Source organism: Xenopus tropicalis, chromosome 5 (genome assembly GCF_000004195.4).
Source record: "Xenopus tropicalis strain Nigerian chromosome 5, UCB_Xtro_10.0, whole genome shotgun sequence".
Classification (NCBI taxonomy): Eukaryota; Metazoa; Chordata; class Amphibia; order Anura; family Pipidae; genus Xenopus; species Xenopus tropicalis.
The window spans coordinates 82,501-108,641 of record NC_030681.2 but is presented as its reverse complement, the minus strand read 5'-3'; the positions used below and the strand labels follow the sequence as shown (position 1 = coordinate 108,641).

General features: G+C 47.9%; 1 protein-coding gene across 1 annotated transcript in view; it reads left to right on the top strand.

The window, feature by feature from the left end:
* Positions 1–2,191: 2,191 nt before the first annotated feature.
* lactbl1 (lactamase beta like 1) overlaps positions 2,192–26,141 on the top strand; it is a 24,939-nt gene continuing 989 nt past the window's right edge. Inside the window, exons 1-8 of the mRNA XM_031902651.1 lie at positions 2,192–2,481; positions 12,507–12,578; positions 16,363–16,504; positions 19,189–19,298; positions 21,908–22,065; positions 22,691–22,938; positions 24,476–24,581; positions 25,445–26,141. The exon at positions 25,445–26,141 is cut by the window's right edge and continues 989 nt beyond it. Coding sequence (XP_031758511.1) covers positions 12,558–12,578; positions 16,363–16,504; positions 19,189–19,298; positions 21,908–22,065; positions 22,691–22,938; positions 24,476–24,581; positions 25,445–26,141 — 1,482 coding nt within the window. The 5' untranslated portion in view covers positions 2,192–2,481; positions 12,507–12,557. The remainder of the gene's footprint in view (positions 2,482–12,506; positions 12,579–16,362; positions 16,505–19,188; positions 19,299–21,907; positions 22,066–22,690; positions 22,939–24,475; positions 24,582–25,444) is intronic.

Here is a 26,141-nt window from a genome sequence, read left to right as displayed (position 1 = left end):
ATGACTCCCAGCTCCCCCCCCCAGAATGACTCCCAGCCCCCCCAGAATGACTCCCAGCTCCCCCCAGAATGACTCCCAGCTCCCCCCAGAATGACTCCCAGCCCCCCCAGAATGACTCCCAGCTCCCCCCCCAGAATGACTCCCAGCCCCCCCAGAATGACTCCCAGCTCCCCCCAGAATGACTCCCAGCTCCCCCAGAATGACTCCCAGCCCCCCCCAGAATGACTCCCAGCTCCCCCCAGAATGACTCCCAGCTCCCCCAGAATGACTCCCAGCCCCCCCCAGAATGACTCCCAGCTCCCCCCAGAATGACTCCCAGCTCCCCCCAGAATTACTCCCAGCCCCCCCCAGAATGACTCCCAGCTCCCCCCAGAATTACTCTCAGCCCCCCCCCAGAATGACTGCCAGCCCCCCCCTACAGAATGACTCCCAGCTCCCCCCACAGAATGACTCCCAGCTCCCCCCAGAATGACTGCCAGCCCCCCCCTACAGAATGACTCCCAGCTCCCCCCACAGAATGACTCCCAGCTCCCCCCAGAATGACTCCCAGCTCCCCCCACAGAATGACTCCCAGCTCCCCCCAGAATGACTCCCAGCTCCCCCCACAGAATGACTCCCAGCTCCCCCCAGAATGACTCCCAGCTCCCCCCAGAATGACTCCCAGCTCCCCCCAGAATGACTCCCAGCTCCCCCAGAATGACTCCCAGCCCCCCCAGAATGACTCCCATCCCCCCCAGAATGACTCCCAGCTCCCCCCCCAGAATGACTCCCAGCCCCCCCAGAATGACTCCCAGCTCCCCCCAGAATGACTCCCAGCTCCCCCCAGAATGACTCCCAGCTCCCCCAGAATGACTCCCAGCCCCCCCCAGAATGACTCCCAGCTCCCCCCAGAATGACTCCCAGCTCCCCCCAGAATTACTCCCAGCCCCCCCCAGAATGACTCCCAGCTCCCCCCAGAATTACTCTCAGCCCCCCCCAGAATGACTGCCAGCCCCCCCCTACAGAATGACTCCCAGCTCCCCCCACAGAATGACTCCCAGCTCCCCCCCAGAATGACTCCCAGCTCCCCCCAGAATTACTCCCAGCCCCCCCCTACAGAATGACTCCCAGCTCCCCCCACAGAATGACTCCCAGCTCCCCCCAGAATGACTCCCAGCTCCCCCCACAGAATGACTCCCAGCTCCCCCCAGAATGACTCCCAGCTCCCCCCCAGAATGACTCCCAGCTCCCCCCACAGAATGACTCCCAGCTCCCCCCAGAATGACTGCCAGCCCCCCCCTACAGAATGACTCCCAGCTCCCCCCACAGAATGACTCCCAGCTCCCCCCCAGAATGACTCCCAGCTCCCCCCACAGAATGACTCCCAGCTCCCCCCAGAATGACTCCCAGCTCCCCCCCAGAATGACTCCCAGCCCCCCCCCAGAATGACTCCCAGCTCCCCCCCAGAATGACTCCCAGCTCCCCCCCAGAATGACTCCCAGCTCCCCCAGAATGACTCCCAGCTCCCCCCCCCCCAGAATGACTCCCAGCTCCCCCCCCCCCAGAATGACTCCCAGCTCCCCCAGAATGACTCCCAGCTCCCCCCCCCCCAGAATGACTCCCAGCTCCCCCCACAGAATGACTCCCAGCTCCCCCCAGAATGACTCCCACCCCCCCCAGAATGACTCCCAGCTCCCCCCACAGAATGACTCCCAGCTCCCCCCAGAATGACTCCCAGCTCCCCCCCAGAATGACTCCCAGCTCCCCCACAGAATGACTCCCAGCTCCCCCCAGAATGACTCCCAGCTCCCCCCAGAATGACTCCCACCCCCCCACAGAATGACTCCCAGCCCCCCCCAGAATGACTCCCAGCCCCCCCAGAATGACTCCCACCCCCCCCCAAAATGACTCCCACCCCCCCCAGAATGACTCCCAGCTCCCCCCAGAATGACTCCCAGCTCCCCCCAGAATGACTCCCACCCCCCCACAGAATGACTCCCAGCCCCCCCCAGAATGACTCCCAGCCCCCCCAGAATGACTCCCACCCCCCCCCAAAATGACTCCCAGCTCCCCCACAGAATGACTTCCCCCCCCAGAATGACTCTCTCCCCTCCCCCCCCCCCCAGAGCTTATGTCTGTTCCCTGCAGATCATGTGATTTCTGTCCAAATCCCCCGGGGGGTGGGGTCTCGCAGGGAGAGGGTGGGAGTCACACTGAGATGCCCATTAGTACAACTGCCCCGACGCTGATGCCCCGGTAGCTCCCACAATGGGGCAAATACCTTGATTGTCTCTCTCTTCCCCATAGGAAATTCCTTGGAACCAGGAAAACCCATTAGATGTGGATTCTGCTGGGAACGGAGCCCTGAAAACAACCCCCCCCCCCCCCCTTGGACCGGACACAGAATCCAACGGAGCCTCCTGGAACCAATAGCAGAACATTGGGCCCCGGGGATTCACTACTGTCGTCTCTATGTCTCCTACCCGGGCGAGTGTGTAACGTGTGAGTATTCCTTATACTTACTAACTGTCTGCCATCTACTCACTAACTGTCTGCCATCTACTCACTAACTGTCTGCCATCTACTCACTAACTGTCTGCCATCTACTTACTAACTGTCTGCCATCTACTCACTAACTGTCTGCCATCTACTCACTAACTGTCTGCCATCTACTTACTAACTGTCTGCCATCTACTCACTAACTGTCTGCCATCTACTCACTAACTGTCTGCCATCTACTCACTAACTGTCTGCCATCTACTCACTAACTGTCTGCTATCTACTCACTACCTGTCTGCCATCTACTCACTAACTGTCTATCATCTACTCACTAACTGTCTACCATCTACTCACTAACTGTCTGCCATCTACTCACTAACTGTCTGCCATCTACTCACTAACTGTCTATCATCTACTCACTAACTGTCTGCCATCTACTCACTAACTGTCTATCATCTACTCACTAACTGTCTACCATCTACTCACTAACTGTCTGCCATCTACTCACTAACTGTCTGCCATCTACTCACTAACTGTCTATCATCTACTCACTAACTGTCTACCATCTACTCACTAACTGTCTGCCATCTACTCACTAACTGTCTGCCATCTACTTACTAACAGTCTGCCATGTACTTACTAACTGTCTGCCATGTATTTACTACCTGTCTGCCATCTACTTACTAACTGTCTGCCATCTACTCAATAACTGTCTGCCATCTACTTACTACCTTTCTGCCATCTACTTACTACCTTTCTGCCATCTACTTACTACCTGTCTGCCATCTACTCACTAACTGTCTATCATCTACTCACTAACTGTTTACCATCTACTCACTAACTGTCTGCCATCTACTCACTAACTGTCTGCCATCTACTTACTAACAGTCTGCCATGTACTTACTAACTGTCTGCCATGTATTTACTACCTGTCTGCCATCTACTTACTACCTGTCTGCCATCTACTTACTACCTGTCTGCCATCTACTCAATAACTGTCTGCCATCTACTTACTACCTTTCTGCCATCTACTTACTACCTGTCTGCCATCTACCTACTACCTTTCTGCCATCTACTTACTACCTGTCTGCCATCTACTCACTAACTGTCTGCCATCTACTCAATAACTGTCTGCCATCTACTCACTAACTGTCTGCAGTCTACTCACTACCTGTCTGCCATCTACTTACTAACTGTCTGCCATCGACTTTCTAACTGTCTGCCATCTACTCACTAACTGTCTGCCATCTACTTACTAACTGTCTGCCATCTACTCACTAACTGTCTGCCATCTACTTACTAACAGTCTGCCATCTACTTACTACCTGTCTGCCATCTACTTACTACCTGTCTGCCATCTACTCAATAACTGTCTGCCATCTACTCACTAACTGTCTGCAGTCTACTCACTACCTGTCTGCCATCTACTTACTAACTGTCTGCCATCTACTCACTAACTGTCTGCCATCTACTTACTAACTGTCTGCCATCTACTCACTAACTGTCTGCCATGTACTTACTATCTGTCTGCCATGTATTTACTAACTGTCTGCCATGTACTTACTAACAGTCTACCATCTACTTACTAACAGTCTGCCATCTACTTACTAACAGTCTGCCATCTACTTACTAACTGTCTGCCATCTAATTACTAACAGTGTGTAATATATTTACTAACAGTGTGCCACATAGTTACTAACAGTGCATCATTTAATTACTAACAGTGTGCCACATAGTTACTAACAGTGCACCACATAGTTACTAATAGTGCGCCATATAGATTCTAACAGTGCACCATATAGTTACTAAGAGTTTTCCATATAGTTACTAACAAGAGTTTCCCATATAGTTACTAAGAGTTTTCCATATAGTTACTAACAAGAGTTTTCCATATAGTTACTAACAAGAGTTTACGATATTGTTAATAAGAGTTTTCCATATAGTTACTAACAAGAGTTTTCCACATAATTACTAAGAGTTTTTCATGTAGTTACTAAGAGTTTTCCATATAGATAGTAAGAGTTTTCCATATAGTTACTTAGAGTTTTCCATTTAGTTACTAAGAGTTTTCAATATAGTTACTAACAAGAGTTTTTCATGTAGTTACTAAGAGTTTTCCATATAGATAGTAAGAGTTTTCCATATAGTTACTTGGAGTTTTCCATTTAGTTTCTAAGAGTTTTCAATATAGTTACTAAGAGTTTTCCATATAGTTACTAACAAGACTTTTCCATATAGTTACTAACAAGAGTTTTCCATATAGTTAATAAGAGTTTTCCATACAGTTACTAAGAGTTTTCCATATAGTTAATAAGAGTTTTCCATATAGTTACTAACAAGAATTTTCCATATAGTTACTAAGAGTTTTTCATATAGTTACTAATAAGAGTTTACAATATTGTTAATAAGAGTCTTCCATATAATTACTATTAGTTTTCCATATAGTTACTAAAAAGAGTTTTCAATATTGTTACTAAGACTTTTCCATATAGTTACTAACAAGACTTTTCCATATAGTTACTAAGAGTTTTCCATATAGTTACTAACAAGAGTTTTCTATATAGTTACTAACAAGAGTTTTCCATATAGTTACTAACAAGAGTTTTCCATATAGTTACTAACAAGAGTTTACAATATTGTTAATAAGAGTTTTCCATATAGTTACTAACAAGAGTTTTCCACATAATTACTAAGAGTTTTTCATGTAGTTACTAAGAGTTTTCCATATAGATAGTAAGAGTTTTCCATATAGTTACTTAGAGTTTTCCATTTAGTTACTAAGAGTTTTCAATATAGTTACTAACAAGAGTTTTTCATGTAGTTACTAAGAGTTTTCCATATAGATAGTAAGAGTTTTCCATATAGTTACTTGGAGTTTTCCATTTAGTTTCTAAGAGTTTTCAATATAGTTACTAACAAGAGTTTTCAATATTGTTACTAAGAGTTTTCCATATAGTTACTAACAAGACTTTTCCATATAGTTACTAACAAGAGTTTTCCATATAGTTAATAAGAGTTTTCCATATAGTTAATAAGAGTTTTCCATATAGTTACTAAGAGTTTTCCATATAGTTAATAAGAGTTTTCCATATAGTTACAAACAAGAGTTTTCCATATAGTTAATAAGAGTTTTCCATATAGTTACTAACAAGAATTTTCCATATAGTTACTAAGAGTTTTCCATATAGTTAATAAGAGTTTTCCATATAGTTACAAACAAGAGTTTTCCATATAGTTAATAAGAGTTTTCCATATAGTTACAAACAAGAGTTTTCCATATAGTTAATAAGAGTTTTCCATATAGTTACTAACAAGAATTTTCCATATAGTTACTAAGAGTTTTCCATATAGTTAATAAGAGTTTTCCATACAGTTACTAAGAGTTTTCCATATAGTTAATAAGAGTTTTCCATATAGTTACTAACAAGAATTTTCCATATAGTTACTAAGAGTTTTTCATATAGTTACTAATAAGAGTTTACAATATTGTTAATAAGAGTCTTCCATATAATTACTATTAGTTTTCCATATAGTTACTAAAAAGAGTTTTCAATATTGTTACTAAGACTTTTCCATATAGTTACTAACAAGACTTTTCCATATAGTTACTAAGAGTTTTCCATATAGTTACTAACAAGAGTTTTCTATATAGTTACTAACAAGAGTTTTCCATATAGTTACTAACAAGAGTTTACAATATTGTTAATAAGAGTTTTCCATATAGTTACTAACAAGAGTTTTCCATATAGTTACTAACAAGAGTTTTCCACATAATTACTAAGAGTTTTTCATGTAGTTACTAAGAGTTTTCCATATAGATAGTAAGAGTTTTCCATATAGTTACTTAGAGTTTTCCATTTAGTTACTAAGAGTTTTCAATATAGTTACTAACAAGAGTTTTTCATGTAGTTACTAAGAGTTTTCCATATAGATAGTAAGAGTTTTCCATATAGTTACTTGGAGTTTTCCATTTAGTTTCTAAGAGTTTTCAATATAGTTACTAACAAGAGTTTTCCATATATTTACTAACACTTTTCCATATAGTTACTAACAAGAGTATTCCATATAGTTACTAACAAGAGTATTCCATATAGTTACTAACAAGAGTATTCCATATAGTTACTAACAAGAGTTTTCCGTATAGTTACTAAGAGTTTTCCATATAGTTACTAACAAGAGTTTTCCATATAGTTACTAACAAGAGTTTTACGTATAGTTACTAACAAGAGTATTCCATATAGTTACTAACAAGAGTTTTCCGTATAGTTACTAAGAGTTTTCCATATAGTTACTAACAAGAGTTTTCCATATAGTTACTAACAAGAGTTTTACGTATAGTTACTAACAAGAGTTTTATGTATAGTTACTAGGAGTTTTGCATATAATTACTAAGAGGAGTTTTTCCTTATAGTTACTAAGAGTTTTTTATATACTTACTAATAGTTTCCCATATAGTTACTAGGAGTTTTCGATATAGTTACTAACAAGAGTTTTCCATATAGTTACTAAGAAGAGTTTTCCATATAGTTACTAACAAGACTTTTCCATATAGTTACTAAGAGTTTTCCATATAGTTACTAACAAGAGTTTTCTATATAGTTACTAACAAGAGTTTTCCATATAGTTACTAACAAGAGTTTTCCATATAGTTACTAACAAGAGTTTACAATATTGTTAATAAGAGTTTTCCATATAGTTACTAACAAGAGTTTTCCACATAATTACTAAGAGTTTTTCATGTAGTTACTAAGAGTTTTCCATATAGATAGTAAGAGTTTTCCATATAGTTACTTAGAGTTTTCCATTTAGTTACTAAGAGTTTTCAATATAGTTACTAACAAGAGTTTTTCATGTAGTTACTAAGAGTTTTCCATATAGATAGTAAGAGTTTTCCATATAGTTACTTGGAGTTTTCCATTTAGTTTCTAAGAGTTTTCAATATAGTTACTAACAAGAGTTTTCAATATTGTTACTAAGAGTTTTCCATATAGTTACTAACAAGACTTTTCCATATAGTTACTAACAAGAGTTTTCCATATAGTTAATAAGAGTTTTCCATATAGTTAATAAGAGTTTTCCATATAGTTACTAAGAGTTTTCCATATAGTTAATAAGAGTTTTCCATATAGTTACAAACAAGAGTTTTCCATATAGTTAATAAGAGTTTTCCATATAGTTACTAACAAGAATTTTCCATATAGTTACTAAGAGTTTTCCATATAGTTAATAAGAGTTTTCCATATAGTTACAAACAAGAGTTTTCCATATAGTTAATAAGAGTTTTCCATATAGTTACAAACAAGAGTTTTCCATATAGTTAATAAGAGTTTTCCATATAGTTACTAACAAGAATTTTCCATATAGTTACTAAGAGTTTTCCATATAGTTAATAAGAGTTTTCCATACAGTTACTAAGAGTTTTCCATATAGTTAATAAGAGTTTTCCATATAGTTACTAACAAGAATTTTCCATATAGTTACTAAGAGTTTTTCATATAGTTACTAATAAGAGTTTACAATATTGTTAATAAGAGTCTTCCATATAATTACTATTAGTTTTCCATATAGTTACTAAAAAGAGTTTTCAATATTGTTACTAAGACTTTTCCATATAGTTACTAACAAGACTTTTCCATATAGTTACTAAGAGTTTTCCATATAGTTACTAACAAGAGTTTTCTATATAGTTACTAACAAGAGTTTTCCATATAGTTACTAACAAGAGTTTACAATATTGTTAATAAGAGTTTTCCATATAGTTACTAACAAGAGTTTTCCATATAGTTACTAACAAGAGTTTTCCACATAATTACTAAGAGTTTTTCATGTAGTTACTAAGAGTTTTCCATATAGATAGTAAGAGTTTTCCATATAGTTACTTAGAGTTTTCCATTTAGTTACTAAGAGTTTTCAATATAGTTACTAACAAGAGTTTTTCATGTAGTTACTAAGAGTTTTCCATATAGATAGTAAGAGTTTTCCATATAGTTACTTGGAGTTTTCCATTTAGTTTCTAAGAGTTTTCAATATAGTTACTAACAAGAGTTTTCCATATATTTACTAACACTTTTCCATATAGTTACTAACAAGAGTATTCCATATAGTTACTAACAAGAGTATTCCATATAGTTACTAACAAGAGTATTCCATATAGTTACTAACAAGAGTTTTCCGTATAGTTACTAAGAGTTTTCCATATAGTTACTAACAAGAGTTTTCCATATAGTTACTAACAAGAGTTTTACGTATAGTTACTAACAAGAGTATTCCATATAGTTACTAACAAGAGTTTTCCGTATAGTTACTAAGAGTTTTCCATATAGTTACTAACAAGAGTTTTCCATATAGTTACTAACAAGAGTTTTACGTATAGTTACTAACAAGAGTTTTATGTATAGTTACTAGGAGTTTTGCATATAATTACTAAGAGGAGTTTTTCCTTATAGTTACTAAGAGTTTTTTATATACTTACTAATAGTTTCCCATATAGTTACTAGGAGTTTTCGATATAGTTACTAACAAGAGTTTTCCATATAGTTACTAAGAAGAGTTTTCCATATAGTTACTAACAAGACTTTTCCATATAGTTACTAAGAGTTTTCCATATAGTTACTAAGAGTTCTCCCATATAGTTACTAACAAGAGTTTTACGTATAGTTACTAACAAGAGGTTTATGTATAGTTACTAGGAGTTTTGCATATAATTACTAAGAGGAGTTTTTCCTTATAGTTACTAAGAGTTTTTTATATAGTTACTAATAGTTTTCCATATACTTACTAATAGTTTCCCATATAGTTACTAGGAGTTTTCCATATAGTTACTAACAAGAGTTTTCCATATAGTTACTAACAAGAGTTTTCCGTATAGTTACTAAGAGTTTTCCATATAGTTACTAAGAAGAGTTTTCCATATAGTTACTAACAAGACTTTTCCATATAGTTACTAAGAGTTTTCCATATAGTTACTAAGAGTTTTTTATATAGTTACTAATAGTTTTCCATATACTTACTAAGAGTTTTCCGTATAGTTACTAATAGTTTCCCATATAGTTACTAACAAGAGTTTTCCATATAGTTACTAACAAGAGTTTTCAATATAGTTACTAACAAGAGTTTTCCATATAGTTACTAACAAGAGTTTTCCATATAGTTACTAAGAGTTTTCCAAATAGTTACTAAGAGTTTTCCCATATAGTTACTAGTAGTTTTCCATATTGTTACTAACAACAGTTTTCCATATAGTTACTAAGAGTTTCCCATATAGTTACTAGGAGATTTCCCATATAGTTACTAACAAGAGTTTTGCATATAGTTACTAAGAGTTTTCTATATAGTTACTAATAGTTTTCCATATACTTACTAAGAGTTTTCCATATAGTTACTAACAAGAGTTTTCAATATTGTTACTTAGAGTTTATCATATAGTTACTAATAGTTTTCCCCATATAGTTACTAGTAGTTACTAACAAGAGTTTTCCATATAGTTACTAATAGTTTCCCATATAGTTACTAGGAGTTTTCCATATAGTTACTAACAAGAGTTTTGCATATAGTTACTAAGAGTTTTGCATATAGTTACTAACAAGAGTTTTCCATATAGTTACTAAGAGTTTTCCATATAGTTACTAACAAGAGTTTTCCATATAGTTACTAGGAGTTTTCCATATAGTTACTAACAAGAGTTTTCCATATAATTACTAACAAGAGTTTTCCATATAGTTACTAAACGTTTTCTATATAGTTACTAGTAGTTTTCCATATTGTTAAGAGTTTTTCATGTAGTTACTAAGAGTTTTCCATATAGATAGTAAGAGTTTTCCATATAGTTTCTAAGAGTTTTCAATATAGTTACTAACAAGAGTTTTCAATATTGTTACTAAGAGTTTTCCATATAGTTACTAAGAAGAGTTTTCCATATATTTACTAACACTTTTCCATATAGTTACTAACAAGAGTATTCCATATAGTTACTAACAAGAGTTTTCCGTCTAGTTACTAAGAGTTTTCCATATAGTTACTAACAAGAGTTTTCCATATAGTTACTAACAAGAGTTTTCCATATAGTTACTAACAAGAGTTTTACGTATAGTTACTAACAAGAGTTTTACGTATAGTTACTAACAAGAGTTTTACGTATAGTTACTGGGAGTTTTGCATATAATTACTAAGAGGAGTTTTTCCTTATAGTTACTAAGAGTTTTTCATATAGTTACTAATAGTTTTCCATGTACTTACTAAGAGTTTTCCATATAGTTACTAACAAGAGTTTTCAATATTGTTACTAAGAGTTTTTCATATAGTTACTAAGAGTTTTCCATATAGTTACTAATAGTTTCCCCATATAGTTACTAGTAGTTTTCCATATAGTTACTAACAAGAGTCTTCCATATAGTTACTAATAGTTTCCCATATAGTTACTAGGAGTTTTCCATATAGTTACTAACAAGAGTTTTCCATATAGTTACTAACAAGAGTTTTCCATATAGTTACTAAGAGTTTTCCATATAGTTACTAAGAGTTTTCCATTCAGTTAGAGGTAGGTGTTAGAGTTATACAGTTAGACATAGGTGTACGTATAGTTACTCACAGTAAACAATTACTAGCAGCAGGTTATACAGTTAGAGGTAGCTGTAAGTAAAGTTACTCACAGTATATAGTTACACAGTTAGTAAGGTGTAGGTGTTTGTACAGTTACTCACAGTATATAGTTACACAGTTAGTAAGGGGTAGGTGTAGGTACAGTTACAGTGTATAGTTACTCAGTTAGTAAGGGGTAGGTGTTGGTACAGTTACAGTATATAGTTACACAGTTAGTAAGGGGTATGTGTAGGTACAGTTAAACACAGTATATAGAACACAGTTAGTAAGGGGTAGGTGTAGGTACAGTTACTCACAGTATATAGTTACTCAGTTTGTAAGTGGTAGGTGTAGGTACAGTTACTCACAGTATATAGTTACACAGTTAGTAAGGGGTAGGTGTAGGTACAGTTACTCACAGTATATAGTTACAAAGTTAGTAAGGGGTAGGTGTAGGTACAGTTACTCACAGTATATAGTTACACAGTTAGTAAGGGGTAGGTGTAGGTACAGTTACTCACAGTATATAGTTACACAGTTAGTAAGGGGTAGGTGTAGGTACAGTTACTCACAGTATATAGTTACACAGTTAGTAAGGGGTAGGTGTAGGTACAGTTACTCACAGTATATAGTTACACAGTTAGTAAGGGGTAGGTGTAGGTACAGTTACTCACAGTATATAGTTACACAGTTAGTAAGGGGTAGGTGTAGGTACAGTTACTCACAGTATATAGTTACACAGTTAGTAAGGGGTAGGTGTAGGTACAGTTACTCACAGTATATAGTTACACAGTTAGTAAGGGGTAGGTGTAGGTACAGTTACTCACAGTATATAGTTACACAGTTAGTAAGGGGTAGGTGTAGGTACAGTTACTCACAGTATATAGTTACAAAGTTAGTAAGGGGTAGGTGTAGGTACAGTTACTCACAGTATATAGTTACACAGTTAGTAAGGGGTAGGTGTAGGTACAGTTACTCACAGTATATAGTTACACAGTTAGTAAGGGGTAGGTGTAGGTACAGTTACTCACAGTATATAGTTACACAGTTAGTAAGGGGTAGGTGTAGGTACAGTTACTCACAGTATATAGTTACACAGTTAGTAAGGGGTAGGTGTAGGTACAGTTACTCACAGTATATAGTTACACAGTTAGTAAGGGGTAGGTGTAGGTACAGTTACTCACAGTATATAGTTACACAGCTAGTAAGGGGTAGGTGTAGGTACAGTTACTCACAGTATATAGTTACACAGTTAGTAAGGGGTAGGTGTAGGTACAGTTACTCACAGTATTACAAAGCTATTAATAGCAGGGTACATAGTAATGTTGGTTTATAAATACACAGGGGGGGGCAGATAATCCCCCGGAGATGCTGTTAATCCCAGAATCCCCTGTAATCTCTTGATCTGTCGACTTGACTATGGAGCTGACATTCTGTCTAATACATTTCAGATTAGTTGGCCCCTGCAGGTCCCCATAGCAACCAGAGCCGGTGGCCCAGGAATGGATGGGGGGCTGATCCAGGTAATAATACCTTTATATTTATATCTACTTACCCCCCCAACTAACTGACTGAGCCCATGTCCCACAGGGGAGGGATATTTCCCCTTTAATATCACACAGACACAGTATCGGGGTTCCTATCACACAGGGGAGGGATATTTCCCCTTTAATATCACACAGACACAGTATCGGGGTTCCTATCACACAGGGGAGGGATATTTCCCCTTTAATATCACACAGACACATTATCGGGGTTCCTATCACACAGGGGAGGGATATTTCCCCTTTAATATCACACAGACACAGTGTCGGGGTTCCTATCACACAGGGGAGGGATATTTCCCCTTTACTATCACACAGACACAGTATCGGGGTTCCTATCACACAGGGGAGGGATATTTCCCCTTTACTATCACACAGACACAGTATCGGGGTTCCTATCACACAGGGGAGGGATATTTCCCCTTTAATATCACACAGACACAGTATCGGGGTTCCTATCACACAGACACAGTATCAGGGTTCCTATCACACAGACAGGGTATCGGGGTTCCTATCACACAGACAGGGTATTGGGGTTCCTATCACACACACACAGTATCGGGGTTCCTATCACACAGACAGGGTATTGGGGTTCCTATCACACAGACACAGTATCGGGGTTCCTATCACACAGACACAGTATCGGGGTTCCTATCACACAGACACAGTATCGGGGTTCCTATCACACACAGTATCGGGGTTCCTATCACACAGACACAGTATCGGGGTTCCTATCACACACACACAGTATCGGGGTTCCTATCACACAGACACAGTATCGGGGTTCCTATCACACAGACAGGGTATTGGGGTTCCTATCACACAGACACAGTATCGGGGTTCCTATCACACAGACACAGTATCGGGGTTCCTATCACACAGACAGGGTATCGGGGTTCCTATCACACAGACACAGTATCGGGGTTCCTATCACACAGACAGGGTATTGGGGTTCCTATCACACAGACACAGTATCGGGGTTCCTATCACACAGACACAGTATCGGGGGTTCCTATCACACAGAGACAGTATCGGGGTTCCTATCACACAGACAGGGTATCGGGGTTCCTATCACACAGACAGGGTATCGGGGTTCCTATCACACAGACAGGGTATCGGGGTTCCTATCACACAGACAGGGTATCGGGGTTCCTATCACACAGACACAGTATCGGGGTTCCTATCACACACACACACTATCGGGGTTCCTATCACACACACAGTATCGGGGTTCCTATCACACACACACAGTATCGGGGTTCCTATCACACACACACAGTATCGGGGTTCCTATCACACACACACAGTATCGGGGTTCCTATCACACAGACACGGTATCGGGGTTCCTATCACACAGACACGGTATCGGGGTTCCTATCACACAGACACAGTATCGGGGTTCCTATCACACAGACACAGTATCGGGGTTCCTATCACACACACACAGTATCGGGGTTCCTATCACACAGACACAGTATCGGGGTTCCTATCACACAGACACAGTATCGGGGTTCCTATCACACAGACACAGTATCGGGGTTCCTATCACACACACACAGTATCGGGGTTCCTATCACACAGACACAGTATCGGGGTTCCTATCACACAGACAGGGTATCGGGGTTCCTATCACACAGACAGGGTATCGGGGTTCCTATCACACAGACAGGGTATCGGGGTTCCCATCACACACACACACAGTATCGGGGTTCCTATCACACAGACAGGGTATCGGGGTTCCTATCACACAGACACAGTATCGGGGTTCCTATCACACAGACAGGGTATCGGGGTTCCTATCACACAGACACAGTATCGGGGTTCCTATCACACAGACACAGTATCGGGGTTCCTATCACACACACACAGTATCGGGGTTCCTATCACACAGACACAGTATCGGGGTTCCTATCACACAGACACAGTATCGGGGTTCCTATCACACAGACAGGGTATCGGGGTTCCTATCACACACACACAGTATCGGGGTTCCTATCACACAGACACAGTATCGGGGTTCCTATCACACAGACAGGGTATCGGGGTTCCTATCACACAGACACAGTATCGGGGTTCCTATCACACAGACAGGGTATCGGGGTTCCTATCACACAGACACAGTATCGGGGTTCCTATCACACAGACACAGTATCGGGGTTCCTATCACACACACACAGTATCGGGGTTCCTATCACACACACACAGTATCGGGTTCCTATCACACAGACACAGTATCGGGGTTCCTATCACACAGACAGGGTATCGGGGTTCCCATCACACACACACAGTATCGGGGTTCCTATCACACACACACAGTATCGGGGTTCCTATCACACACACACAGTATCGGGGTTCCTATCACACAGACACAGTATCGGGGGTTCCTATCACACACACACAGTATCGGGGTTCCTATCACACAGACAGGGTATCGGGGTTCCTATCACACACACACAGTATCGGGGTTCCTATCACACAGACAGGGTATCGGGGTTCCTATCACACAGACACAGTATCGGGGTTCCTATCACACAGACAGGGTATCGGGGTTCCTATCACACACACACAGTATCGGGTTCCTATCACACACACACAGTATCGGGGTTCCTATCACACAGACAGGGTATCGGGGTTCCTATCACACAGACACAGTATCGGGGTTCCTATCACACAGACAGGGTATCGGGGTTCCTATCACACACACACAGTATCGGGGTTCCTATCACACAGACACAGTATCGGGGTTCCTATCACACAGACAGGGTATCGGGGTTCCTATCACACAGACACAGTATCGGGGTTCCTATCACACAGACAGGGTATCGGGGTTCCTATCACACAGACACAGTATCGGGGTTCCTATCACACAGACACAGTATCGGGGTTCCTATCACACAGACACAGTATCGGGGTTCCTATCACACAGACAGGGTATCGGGGTTCCCATCACACACACACAGTATCGGGGTTCCTATCACACACACACAGTATCGGGGTTCCTATCACACACACACAGTATCGGGGTTCCTATCACACAGACACAGTATCGGGGGTTCCTATCACACACACACAGTATCGGGGTTCCTATCACACAGACAGGGTATCGGGGTTCCTATCACACACACACAGTATCGGGGTTCCTATCACACAGACAGGGTATCGGGGTTCCTATCACACAGACACAGTATCGGGGTTCCTATCACACAGACAGGGTATCGGGGTTCCTATCACACAGACAGGGTATCGGGGTTCCTATCACACAGACAGGGTATCGGGGTTCCTATCACACACACACAGTATCGGGGTTCCCATCACACAGACACAGTATTGGGGTTCCTATCACAGAGACAGGGTATCGGGGTTCCTATCAGCTCTGTGTGTAACAATAACAATAAGGGGGGGATACTTTCCCTTTAATATAACCAGGTCTCCCTGTGACACCCCTTTGTGCCACTAGGGGGCGGCACATAAAGTGCATTTTGTTTCTGTGTCAGATGCTAAAGGTCAGCCAATCAGTTCGTGTTACCGGGGCCCTTGGGTCAGTATGGAGACATAATTAACGAGTATTTCTAATGGGTGGGAGGCGGCTAATTAACATTACATATGTAACTTGTGAGACTACTTGGTACAAGCCCCGCCTGCCCAGAGACTCTGTTACTAACACGCTGGCCCATAGCAACCAATGAGTGGCCCCAGTGGGTTGGATGAGTGCAGAATAATGACAAGACTTCTCCCAGAATGCCTCACTTTCCTCTCCCTGCAGCCTCCCAGAGGGCGGAGCTTGGGCAGGGTGTCGCTGATGGAGATGAAATGGACCCACCTGGCGCTGGTTCTGCTCCTGTTTGTTTCCATGACAATGACCGGCTGCTTTATCTGGCAATACAGGCTGCCCAAGAGAGAGCCCGGTAGGTACCGACTCCAGAACCTGCGGGTACTGCCCCATTATGCACCAGCTGCGCCCCCTAGTGCTGCCAATGTGGCTCCATTGGGGCAGAACATTGCAGGGGCAATAACATTGCACTTACCCCTGTGGCACAGGTGTGCTGGGTGCCCCAATGAGCAGATCTGATTGGACGAGAGAGACAGCCCCACCCCCTCCCTGGGCATCTGCGGGTTCCTTATCTACGTGGGGCACAGACCCATCACTGCCCTTGTTTCATGGCACGGGTGCCGGTATGTGCCAGTATGTGCCGGTATGTGCCAGTATGTGCCAGTATGTGCCAGTGGGTGCCAGTATGTGCCAGTATGTGCCAGTATGTGCCAGTGGGTGCCAGTATGTGCCAGTATGTGCCAGTGGGTGCCAGTATGTGCCAGTATGTGCCAGTATGTGCCGGTATGTGCCAGTGGGTGCCAGTATGTGCCAGTATGTGCCAGTATGTGCCAGTGGGTGCCAGTATGTGCCGGTATGTGCCGGTATGTGCCGGTATGTGCCAGTATGTGCCGGTATGTGCCGGTATGTGCCGGTATGTGCCAGTGGGTGCCGGTATGTGCCGGTATGTGCCAGTATGTGCCAGTATGTGCCGGTATGTGCCGGTATGTGCCGGTATGTGCCAGTATGTGCCAGTATGTGCCTGTATGTGCCTGTATGTGCCATTATGTGCCGGTATGTGCCGGTATGTGCCGGTATGTGCCAGTATGTGCCTGTATGTGCCTGTATGTGCCATTATGTGCCGGTATGTGCCGGTATGTGCCAGTATGTGCCAGTATGTGCCAGTATGTGCCTGTATGTGCCGGTATGTGCCAGTATGTGCCAGTATGTGCCTGTATGTGCCAGTATGTGCCAGTATGTGCCAGTGGGTGCCAGTATGTGCCAGTATGTGCCAGTGGGTGCCAGTATGTGCCAGTGGGTGCCAGTATGTGCCTGTATGTGCCAGTATGTGCCAGTATGTGCCAGTATGTGCCAGTGGGTGCCAGTATGTGCCTGTTTGTGCCTGTATGTGCCAGTATGTGCCAGTATGTGCCAGTATGTGCCAGTATGTGCCAGTGGGTGCCAGTATGTGCCAGTATGTGCCAGTATGTGCCAGTATGTGCCGGTATGTGCCGGTATGTGCCAGTATGTGCCTGTATGTGCCTGTATGTGCCGGTATGTGCCAGTGGGTGCCGGTATGTGCCAGTATGTGCCAGTATGTGCCAGTATGTGCCGGTATGTGCCGGTATGTGCCGGTATGTGCCTGTATGTGCCAGTATGTGCCAGTATGTGCCAGTATGTGCCGGTATGTGCCGGTATGTGCCGGTATGTGCCGGTATGTGCCTGTATGTGCCTGTATGTGCCGGTATGTGCCAGTGGGTGCCGGTATGTGCCAGTATGTGCCAGTATGTGCCAGTATGTGCCTGTATGTGCCGGTATGTGCCAGTATGTGCCTGTATGTGCCAGTATGTGCCTGTATGTGCCAGTATGTGCCTGTATGTGCCGGTATGTGCCGGTATGTGCCGGTATGTGCCTGTATGTGCCGGTATGTGCCTGTATGTGCCATTATGTGCCGGTATGTGCCGGTATGTGCCGGTATGTGCCAGTATGTGCCTGTATGTGCCGGTATGTGCCGGTATGTGCCTGTATGTGCCAGTATGTGCCAGTATGTGCCAGTGGGTGCCAGTATGTGCCAGTATGTGCCAGTGGGTGCCGGTATGTGCCTGTATGTGCCGGTATGTGCCTGTATGTGCCATTATGTGCCGGTATGTGCCGGTATGTGCCGGTATGTGCCAGTATGTGCCAGTATGTGCCAGTATGTGCCTGTATGTGCCGGTATGTGCCGGTATGTGCCTGTATGTGCCAGTATGTGCCAGTATGTGCCAGTGGGTGCCAGTATGTGCCAGTATGTGCCAGTGGGTGCCGGTATGTGCCTGTATGTGCCATTATGTGCCGGTATGTGCCGGTATGTGCCTGTATGTGCCATTATGTGCCGGTATGTGCCGGTATGTGCCGGTATGTGCCAGTATGTGCCTGTATGTGCCGGTATGTGCCGGTATGTGCCTGTATGTGCCAGTATGTGCCAGTATGTGCCAGTGGGTGCCAGTATGTGCCAGTATGTGCCAGTGGGTGCCGGTATGTGCCTGTATGTGCCGGTATGTGCCTGTATGTGCCATTATGTGCCGGTATGTGCCGGTATGTGCCAGTATGTGCCAGTATGTGCCAGTATGTGCCTGTATGTGCCAGTATGTGCCAGTATGTGCCAGTGGGTGCCAGTATGTGCCAGTATGTGCCAGTGGGTGCCAGTATGTGCCAGTATGTGCCTGTATGTGCCAGTATGTGCCAGTATGTGCCAGTGGGTGCCAGTATGTGCCTGTATGTGCCAGTATGTGCCAGTATGTGCCAGTGGGTGCCAGTATGTGCCAGTATGTGCCAGTGGGTGCCAGTATGTGCCAGTATGTGCCAGTATGTGCCAGTATGTGCCAGTGGGTGCCAGTATGTGCCTGTATGTGCCAGTATGTGCCAGTATGTGGGTGCGGTGCAGTAACACCTTTGGGGGGCATTTTTATATTAAAGGGGAGCAGAGAAAGGTGCCCCACATTAGGGAGAGAATCATGCCCACCGTTTCAACCAATTATGCCAACCTCCCCTAATGCCCAGACCATTTGTGCCCTGTTTCAGGTTCCTCGGTGAGGGAGGCAGTTGTGGAGGCGGAGCCAATGTGCCCGCGGTACCCAGACCCAGTGCCACTGGAGCACCCAATCCCTGTACTGAAAGAAGCACTGGATAAGGTGAGGTGGCATCGCCATGGCAATGGGGGGGTAAGGAGAAGGTATGGGGGTACAAATGGGTCAGTGAGGGGGCAGGGGGGTAAGTAGAAGAAATGGGGGGCACAGAGGGGCAGTGGGTGGGCAGGGGGGTAAGGAGAAGGAATGGGGGGCACAGAGGGGCAGTGAGGGGGGCAGGGGGGTAAGGGGAAGGAATGGGGGGCACAGAGGGGCAGTTAGGGGGCAGGGGGTATGGGGAAGGAATGGGGGCACAGAGGGGCAGTGAGGGGGGCAGGGGGGTAAGGAGAAGGAATAGGGGGCACAGAGGGTCAGTGAGGGGGGCAGGGGGGTAAGGAGAAGGAATGGGGGAACAGAGGGGCAGTGAGGGGGGCAGGGGGGTAAGGAGAAGGAATGGGGGGCACAGAGGGTCAGTGAGGGGGGCAGGGGGTAAGGAGAAGGAATGGGGGAACAGAGGGGCAGTGAGGGGGGCAGGGGGGTAAGGAGAAGGAATGGGGGAACAGAGGGGCAGTGAGGGGGGCAGGGGGGTAAGGGGAAGGAATGGGGGGCACAGAGGGGCAGTTAGGGGGCAGGGGGTATGGGGAAGGAATGGGGGCACAGAGGGGCAGTGAGGGGGGCAGGGGGGTAAGGAGAAGGAATAGGGGGCACAGAGGGTCAGTGAGGGGGGCAGGGGGGTAAGGAGAAGGAATGGGGGAACAGAGGGGCAGTGAGGGGGGCAGGGGGGTAAGGAGAAGGAATGGGGGAACAGAGGGGCAGTGAGGGGGGCAGGGGGGTAAGGGGAAGGAATGGGGGGCACAGAGGGTCAGTGAGGGGGGCAGGGAGGTAAGGGGAAGGAATGGGGGCACAGAGGGGCAGTTAGGGGGGCAGGGGGGTAAGGGGAAGGAATCGGGGGCACAGAGGGTCAGTGAGGGGGGCAGGGAGGTAAGGGGAAGGAATGGGGGCACAGAGGGGCAGTTAGGGGGGCAGGGAGGTAAGGGGAAGGAATCGGGGGCACAGAGGGGCAGTTAGGGGGGCAGGGGGTAAGGGGAAGGAATGGGGGCAAAGAGGGTCAGTGAGTGGGCAGGGGGGTAAGGAGAAGGAATGGGGGCACAGAGGGTCAGTGAGGGGGGCAGGGGGTAAGGGGAAGGAATGGGGGCACAGAGGGGCAGTGAGGGGGCAGGGGGTATGGGGAAGGAATGGGGGCACAGAGGGGCAGTGAGGGGGCAGGGGGGTAAGGAGAAGGAATGGGGGAACAGAGGGGCAGTGAGGGGGCAGGGGGGTAAGGGGAAGGAATGGGGGGGCACAGAGGGTCAGTGAGGGGGGCAGGGAGGTAAGGGGAAGGAATGGGGGCACAGAGGGTCAGTGAGGGGGGCAGGGGGGTAAGGGGAAGGAATGGGGGCACAGAGGGGCAGTGAGGGGGCAGGGGGTAAGGGGAAGGAATGGGGGGCACAGAGGGTCAGTGAGGGGGGCAGGGGGGTAAGGGGAAGGAATGGGGGGCACAGAGGGTCAGTGAGGGGGGCAGGGAGGTAAGGGGAAGGAATGGGGGCACAGAGGGGCAGTGAGGGGGCAGGGGGGTAAGGGGAAGGAATCGGGGGCACAGAGGGTCAGTGAGGGGGGCAGGGAGGTAAGGGGAAGGAATGGGGGCACAGAGGGGCAGTTAGGGGGGCAGGGGGTAAGGGGAAGGAATCGGGGGCACAGAAGGGCAGTTAGGGGGGCAGGGGGTAAGGGGAAGGAATGGGGGCAAAGAGGGTCAGTGAGTGGGCAGGGGGGTAAGGAGAAGGAATGGGGGCACAGAGGGTCAGTGAGGGGGGCAGGGGGTAAGGGGAAGGAATGGGGGCACAGAGGGGCAGTTAGGGGGGCAGGGAGGTAAGGGGAAGGAATCAGGGGCACAGAGGGGCAGTGAGAGGGGCAGGGGGGTAAGGGGAAGGAATGGGGGCACAGAGGGGCAGTTAGGGGGGCAGGGGGGGTAAGGGGAAGGAATGGGGGGCACAGAGGGGCAGTTAGGGGGGTAAGGGGAAGGAATGGGGGGCACAGAGGGACAGTGAGGGGGGCAGGGAGGTAAGGGGAAGGAATGGGGGGCACAGAGGGGCAGTGAGGGGGGCAGGGGGGTAAGGGGAAGGAATGGGGGGCACAGAGGGGCAGTTAGGGGGGCAGGGGGGTAAGGGGAAGGAATGGGGGCACAGAGGGGCAGTTAGGGGGGCAGGGGGGTAAGGGGAAGGAATGGGGGCACAGAGGGGCAGTTAGGGGGGTAAGGGGAAGGAATGGGGGGCACAGAGGGTCAGTGAGGGGGCAGGGGGTAAGGGGAAGGAATGGGGGGCACAGAGGGTCAGTGAGGGGGCAGGGGGTAAGGGGAAGGAATGGGGGGCACTGAGGGGCAGTTAGGGGGGTAAGGGGAAGGAATGGGGGGCACAGAGGGGCAGTTAGGGGGGTAAGGGGAAGGAATGGGGGGCACAGAGGGGCAGTTAGGGGGGTAAGGGGAAGGAATGGGGGGCACAGAGGGTCAGTGAGGGGGCAGGGGGTAAGGGGAAGGAATGGGGGGCACTGAGGGGCAGTTAGGGGGGCAGGGGGGTAAGGGGAAGGAATGGGGGCACAGACGGATTATACATAATATTCTCTTGCCCCCCCCCCCCCACAAGGTGGACAAATTCCTGCGCCATACAGTTCGGGACCCGGGGCTGCCGGCCGTTTCCGCCATTGTTACCTATAACGACACGGTTCTATGGACCGGGAACTTCGGCAGGAGGAACGGATCCGACCCGACCTCCCCGGCGCCCAATGAGTACACGGTGTATCGGTAAGTACCGCCCCCCTGAGATACCCCCTGTCTGTATATTCCCTGGGGGGCCCCTGAGATACCCCCTGTCTGTATATTCCCTGGGGGGCCCCTGAGATACCCCCTGTCTGTATATTCCCTGGGGGGCCCCTGAGATACCCCCTGTCTGTATATTCCCTGGGGGGCCCCTGAGATACCCCCTGTCTGTATATTCCCTGGGGGGCCCCTGAGATACCCCCTGTCTGTATATTCCCTGGGGGGCCCCTGAGATACCCCCTGTCTGTATATTCCCTGGGGGGCCCCTGAGATACCCCCTGTCTGTATATTCCCTGGGGGGCCCCTGAGATACCCCCCTGTCTGTATATTCCCTGGGGGGCCCCTGAGATACCCCCTGTCTGTATATTCCCTGGGGGGCCCCTGAGATACCCCCTGTCTGTATATTCCCTGGGGGGCCCCTGAGATACCCCCTGACTGTACCGTGTGTATATTCCCTGGGGGGGCGGATCCGCAGCCACCGATTCACTGCAGCCAGCAGAGCTTGCACTCTATCTGTCTCTCTGGGGGGGGGGCACAGGGAATGTACTGGTTAATCTGCGCTTTGGGGCAGTTGGGGCAGTTGGGGCATAACCAGGGATTTGCCCCGCAGCATCGCCAGCCTCTCCAAGCTCTTCCCCACCCTCATGCTGTACAAACTGTGGGAAGATGGAGACGTCGCTTCGCTGGACGACCCCCTGGGGCGCTACGTGGGCAACTTCTCCATCAGGAACCCCCTGGCACCGGGCCGAACCCCCGGGCACAGACACTCAGGAGATGGGATGGCCCTGTCTGAGAAAGGGGCCCCGACCGCCCGGCCCTCCCCTGTAACTCTGCGCAGGATGGCGAGTCAGCTCTCAGGTGAGTGTAGCCTAGTGAGTCAGCCCTCAGGTGAGTGTGAGTATGGTCTAGTGAGTCAGCCCTCAGGTGAGTGTTAGTATAGCCTAGTGAGTCAGCCCTCAGGTGAGTGTGAGTATGGCCTAGTGAGTCAGCTCTCAGGTGAGTGTTAGTATAGCCTAGTGAGTCAGCTCTCAGGTGAGTGTGAGTATAGCCTAGTGAGTCAGCTCTCAGGTGAGTGTGAGTATAGCCTAGTGAGTCAGCCCTCAGGTGAGTGTGAGTATGGCCTAGTGAGTCAGCTCTCAGGTGAGTGTGAGTATAGCCTAGTGAGTCAGCTCTCAGGTGAGTGTGAGTATAGCCTAGTGAGTCAGCCCTCAGGTGAGTGTGAGTTGGACACTCAGGTGATGATTGGGCTGTGCCAAGGCCCAGACCAGGGACCCCCAACCTTTTCCAAACATGAGTCACATTTAGATGTAAAAAGTTGGGGATCCACACAAGCAGGAGAAAATAAGGGCTGTGATTGGCTATTGGGTTGGGGGTGCCCTTCCCCCCATAGTTTGTAGCCAGTCCCATAAGCCTCCGCATGGAGGCAGATACATCATGTGGGGGCAACTGGTGCCCCCCTCCTGCCCTGGCACTGCCCCTGCCAAGCCTCTCACCTGGGGCATCATGGAGCTGCTTATGGGGGACTTGCCCCCCTAAACTCAGTTCTTCTGGGGCTGTGATTGGCCAACAGTGAGTATGGGAGGAGCCTCTGCCCAGTAATCGCTACCCACCCTATTGCTACAGAGGGGGATCTGCCCCCGTAACCCCACTCTATTTGCCATCAAGAACCTATAGGACGTCAGGCTCCCCACAAACTGCCCCACTCACAAGTCCCTCCCCTGCCCCTCCCCTGCCTCACCCACAAGTCCCTCCCCTGCCCCACCCACAAGCCCCTCCCCTGCCCCACTCACAAGTCCCTCCCCTGCCCCTCCCCTGCCTCACCCACAAGTCCCTCCCCTGCCCCACCCACAAGCCCCTCCCCTGCCTCACCCACAAGTCCCTCCCCTGCCCCACCCACAAGCCCCTCCCCTGCCCCACTCACAAGTCCCTCCCCTGCCCCTCCCCTGCCTCACCCACAAGTCCCTCCCCTGCCCCACCCACAAGCCCCTCCCCTGCCCCACTCACAAGTCCCTCCCCTGCCCCTCCCCTGCCTCACCCACAAGTCCCTCCCCTGCCCCACCCACAAGCCCCTCCCCTGCCCCTCCCCTGCCTCACCCACAAGCCCCTCCCCTTCCCCTCCCCTGCCTCACCCACAAGTCCCTGCCTCACCCACAAGCCCCTCCCCTGCCCCTCCCCTGCCTCACCCACAAGCCCCTCCCCTTCCCCTCCCCTGCCTCACCCACAAGTCCCTGCCTCACCCACAAGCCCCTCCCCTGCCCCTCCCCTGCCTCACCCACAAGCCCCTCCCCTTCCCCTCCCCTGCCTCACCCACAAGTCCCTGCCTCACCCACAAGCCCCTCCCCTGCCCTGTGTCTGTAGGTTTTGGGGCTCATTCACTGGGAACTTTCCTTTCCAGGTCTCCCGAGGCGACTGCGCTCCACCAACCTCCTATGGAAGGGGAGCACCGAGGAGGCGCTGGAGCTGCTCCGGGACGACGTCTTGGTGGCCGACCCTGGTACCAAGTAGGTTGGGATTGATTGGGGCTTTATGGCTGGGCAGTTGGGATTGGGGCTTTATGGCTGGGCAGTTGGGATTGGGGTTTTATGGCTGGGCAGTTGGGATTGGGGCTTTATGGCTGGGCAGTTGGGATTGGGGCTTTATGGCTGGGCAGTTGGGATTGAAGCTTTATGGCTGGGCAGTTGGGATTGGGGCTTTATGGCTAGGCAGTTGGGATTGGGGCTTTATGGCTGGGCAGTTGGGATTGGGGCTTTATGGCTGGGCAGTTGGGATTGGGGCTTTATGGCTGGGCAGTTGGGATTGGGGCTTTATGGCTGGGCAGTTGGGATTGAATGGGGCTTTATGGCTGGGCAGTTGGGATTGGGGCTTTATGGCTGGGCAGTTGGGATTGGGGCTTTATGGCTGGGCAGTTGGGATTGGGGCTTTATGGCTGGGCAGTTGGGATTGGGGCTTTATGGCTGGGCAGTTGGGATTGGGGCTTTATGGCTGGGCAGTTGGGATGGATTGGGGCTTTATGGCTGGGCAGTTGGGATTGGGGCTTTATGGCTGGGCAGTTGGGATTGGGGCTTTATGGCTGGGCAGTTGGGATTGGGGCTTTATGGCTGGGCAGTTGGGATTGATTGGGGCTTTATGGCTGGGCAGTTGGGATTGATTGGGGCTTTATGGCTGGGCAGTTGGGATGGATTGGGGCTTTATGGCTGGGCAGTTGGGATTGATTGGGGCTTTATGGCTGGGCAGCTTGGTGGCCAATACCAGGGACACCATTGGGCAGGGGGGATAACGTTGGGGAGATTGCGATGGAGGCTGAAGGAAAGTTGGGCACTTTTGGGCACTTATTATTCTGACTTCCTGTTTGGTTGGACTGTAGGTGCCACTATAGCAACCTGGCATTCTCCCTGTTGGCGCACGTCCTGGCAGAACACTCGGCGGAAGGAAACTACCAGCGGTGGGTGTCGGAGAACATTCTGGACAGGCTGGCCATGGAGGACACCGGATTTGACATCACGCCCCCCATCTTGTCCCAAATGGCGGTCGGGGTCTACGGCAGCGGGCAAGTGGCCCCATTGTACGACCTCGGGTGGTACCGCCCCTCGGGGCAGATGTATTCCACGGCGGCCGACATGGCGAAACTGGCGATGGTGCTGCTGGGAACGTACCATCGGCGCCTCCTGGAGGCCGACACCCTGAAGACCATGCTGACGCCCCTCTTCCAATGTGCCCACAGCTACTTTGCCAACAAGACGGGCACCCCCTGGGAGGTCAATGAGCAGTTTGGCTACGACATCGTCCGGAAGGACGGGGACTTGGACGGATATTCCGCCACCTTCTCCCTGGTGCCCAAACTCCGCCTGAGCTTCATTGTGCTGATGGCCGGGCCCAGACCCCAAGGAGAAGACCTTGTCTCCAAGACCTACGGCCTCCTCATTCCTGCCCTGGAAACGGCCTTCCGAGAGGCCGAGAAGCAGCTGAACCCAACGCCCAACCCCGCGCCCTACGTGGGCTACTACACCTACGCCAACCTCACCTTCTATCAGATCAGGGCGGGGCCCAAGGGGGTCCTGGTG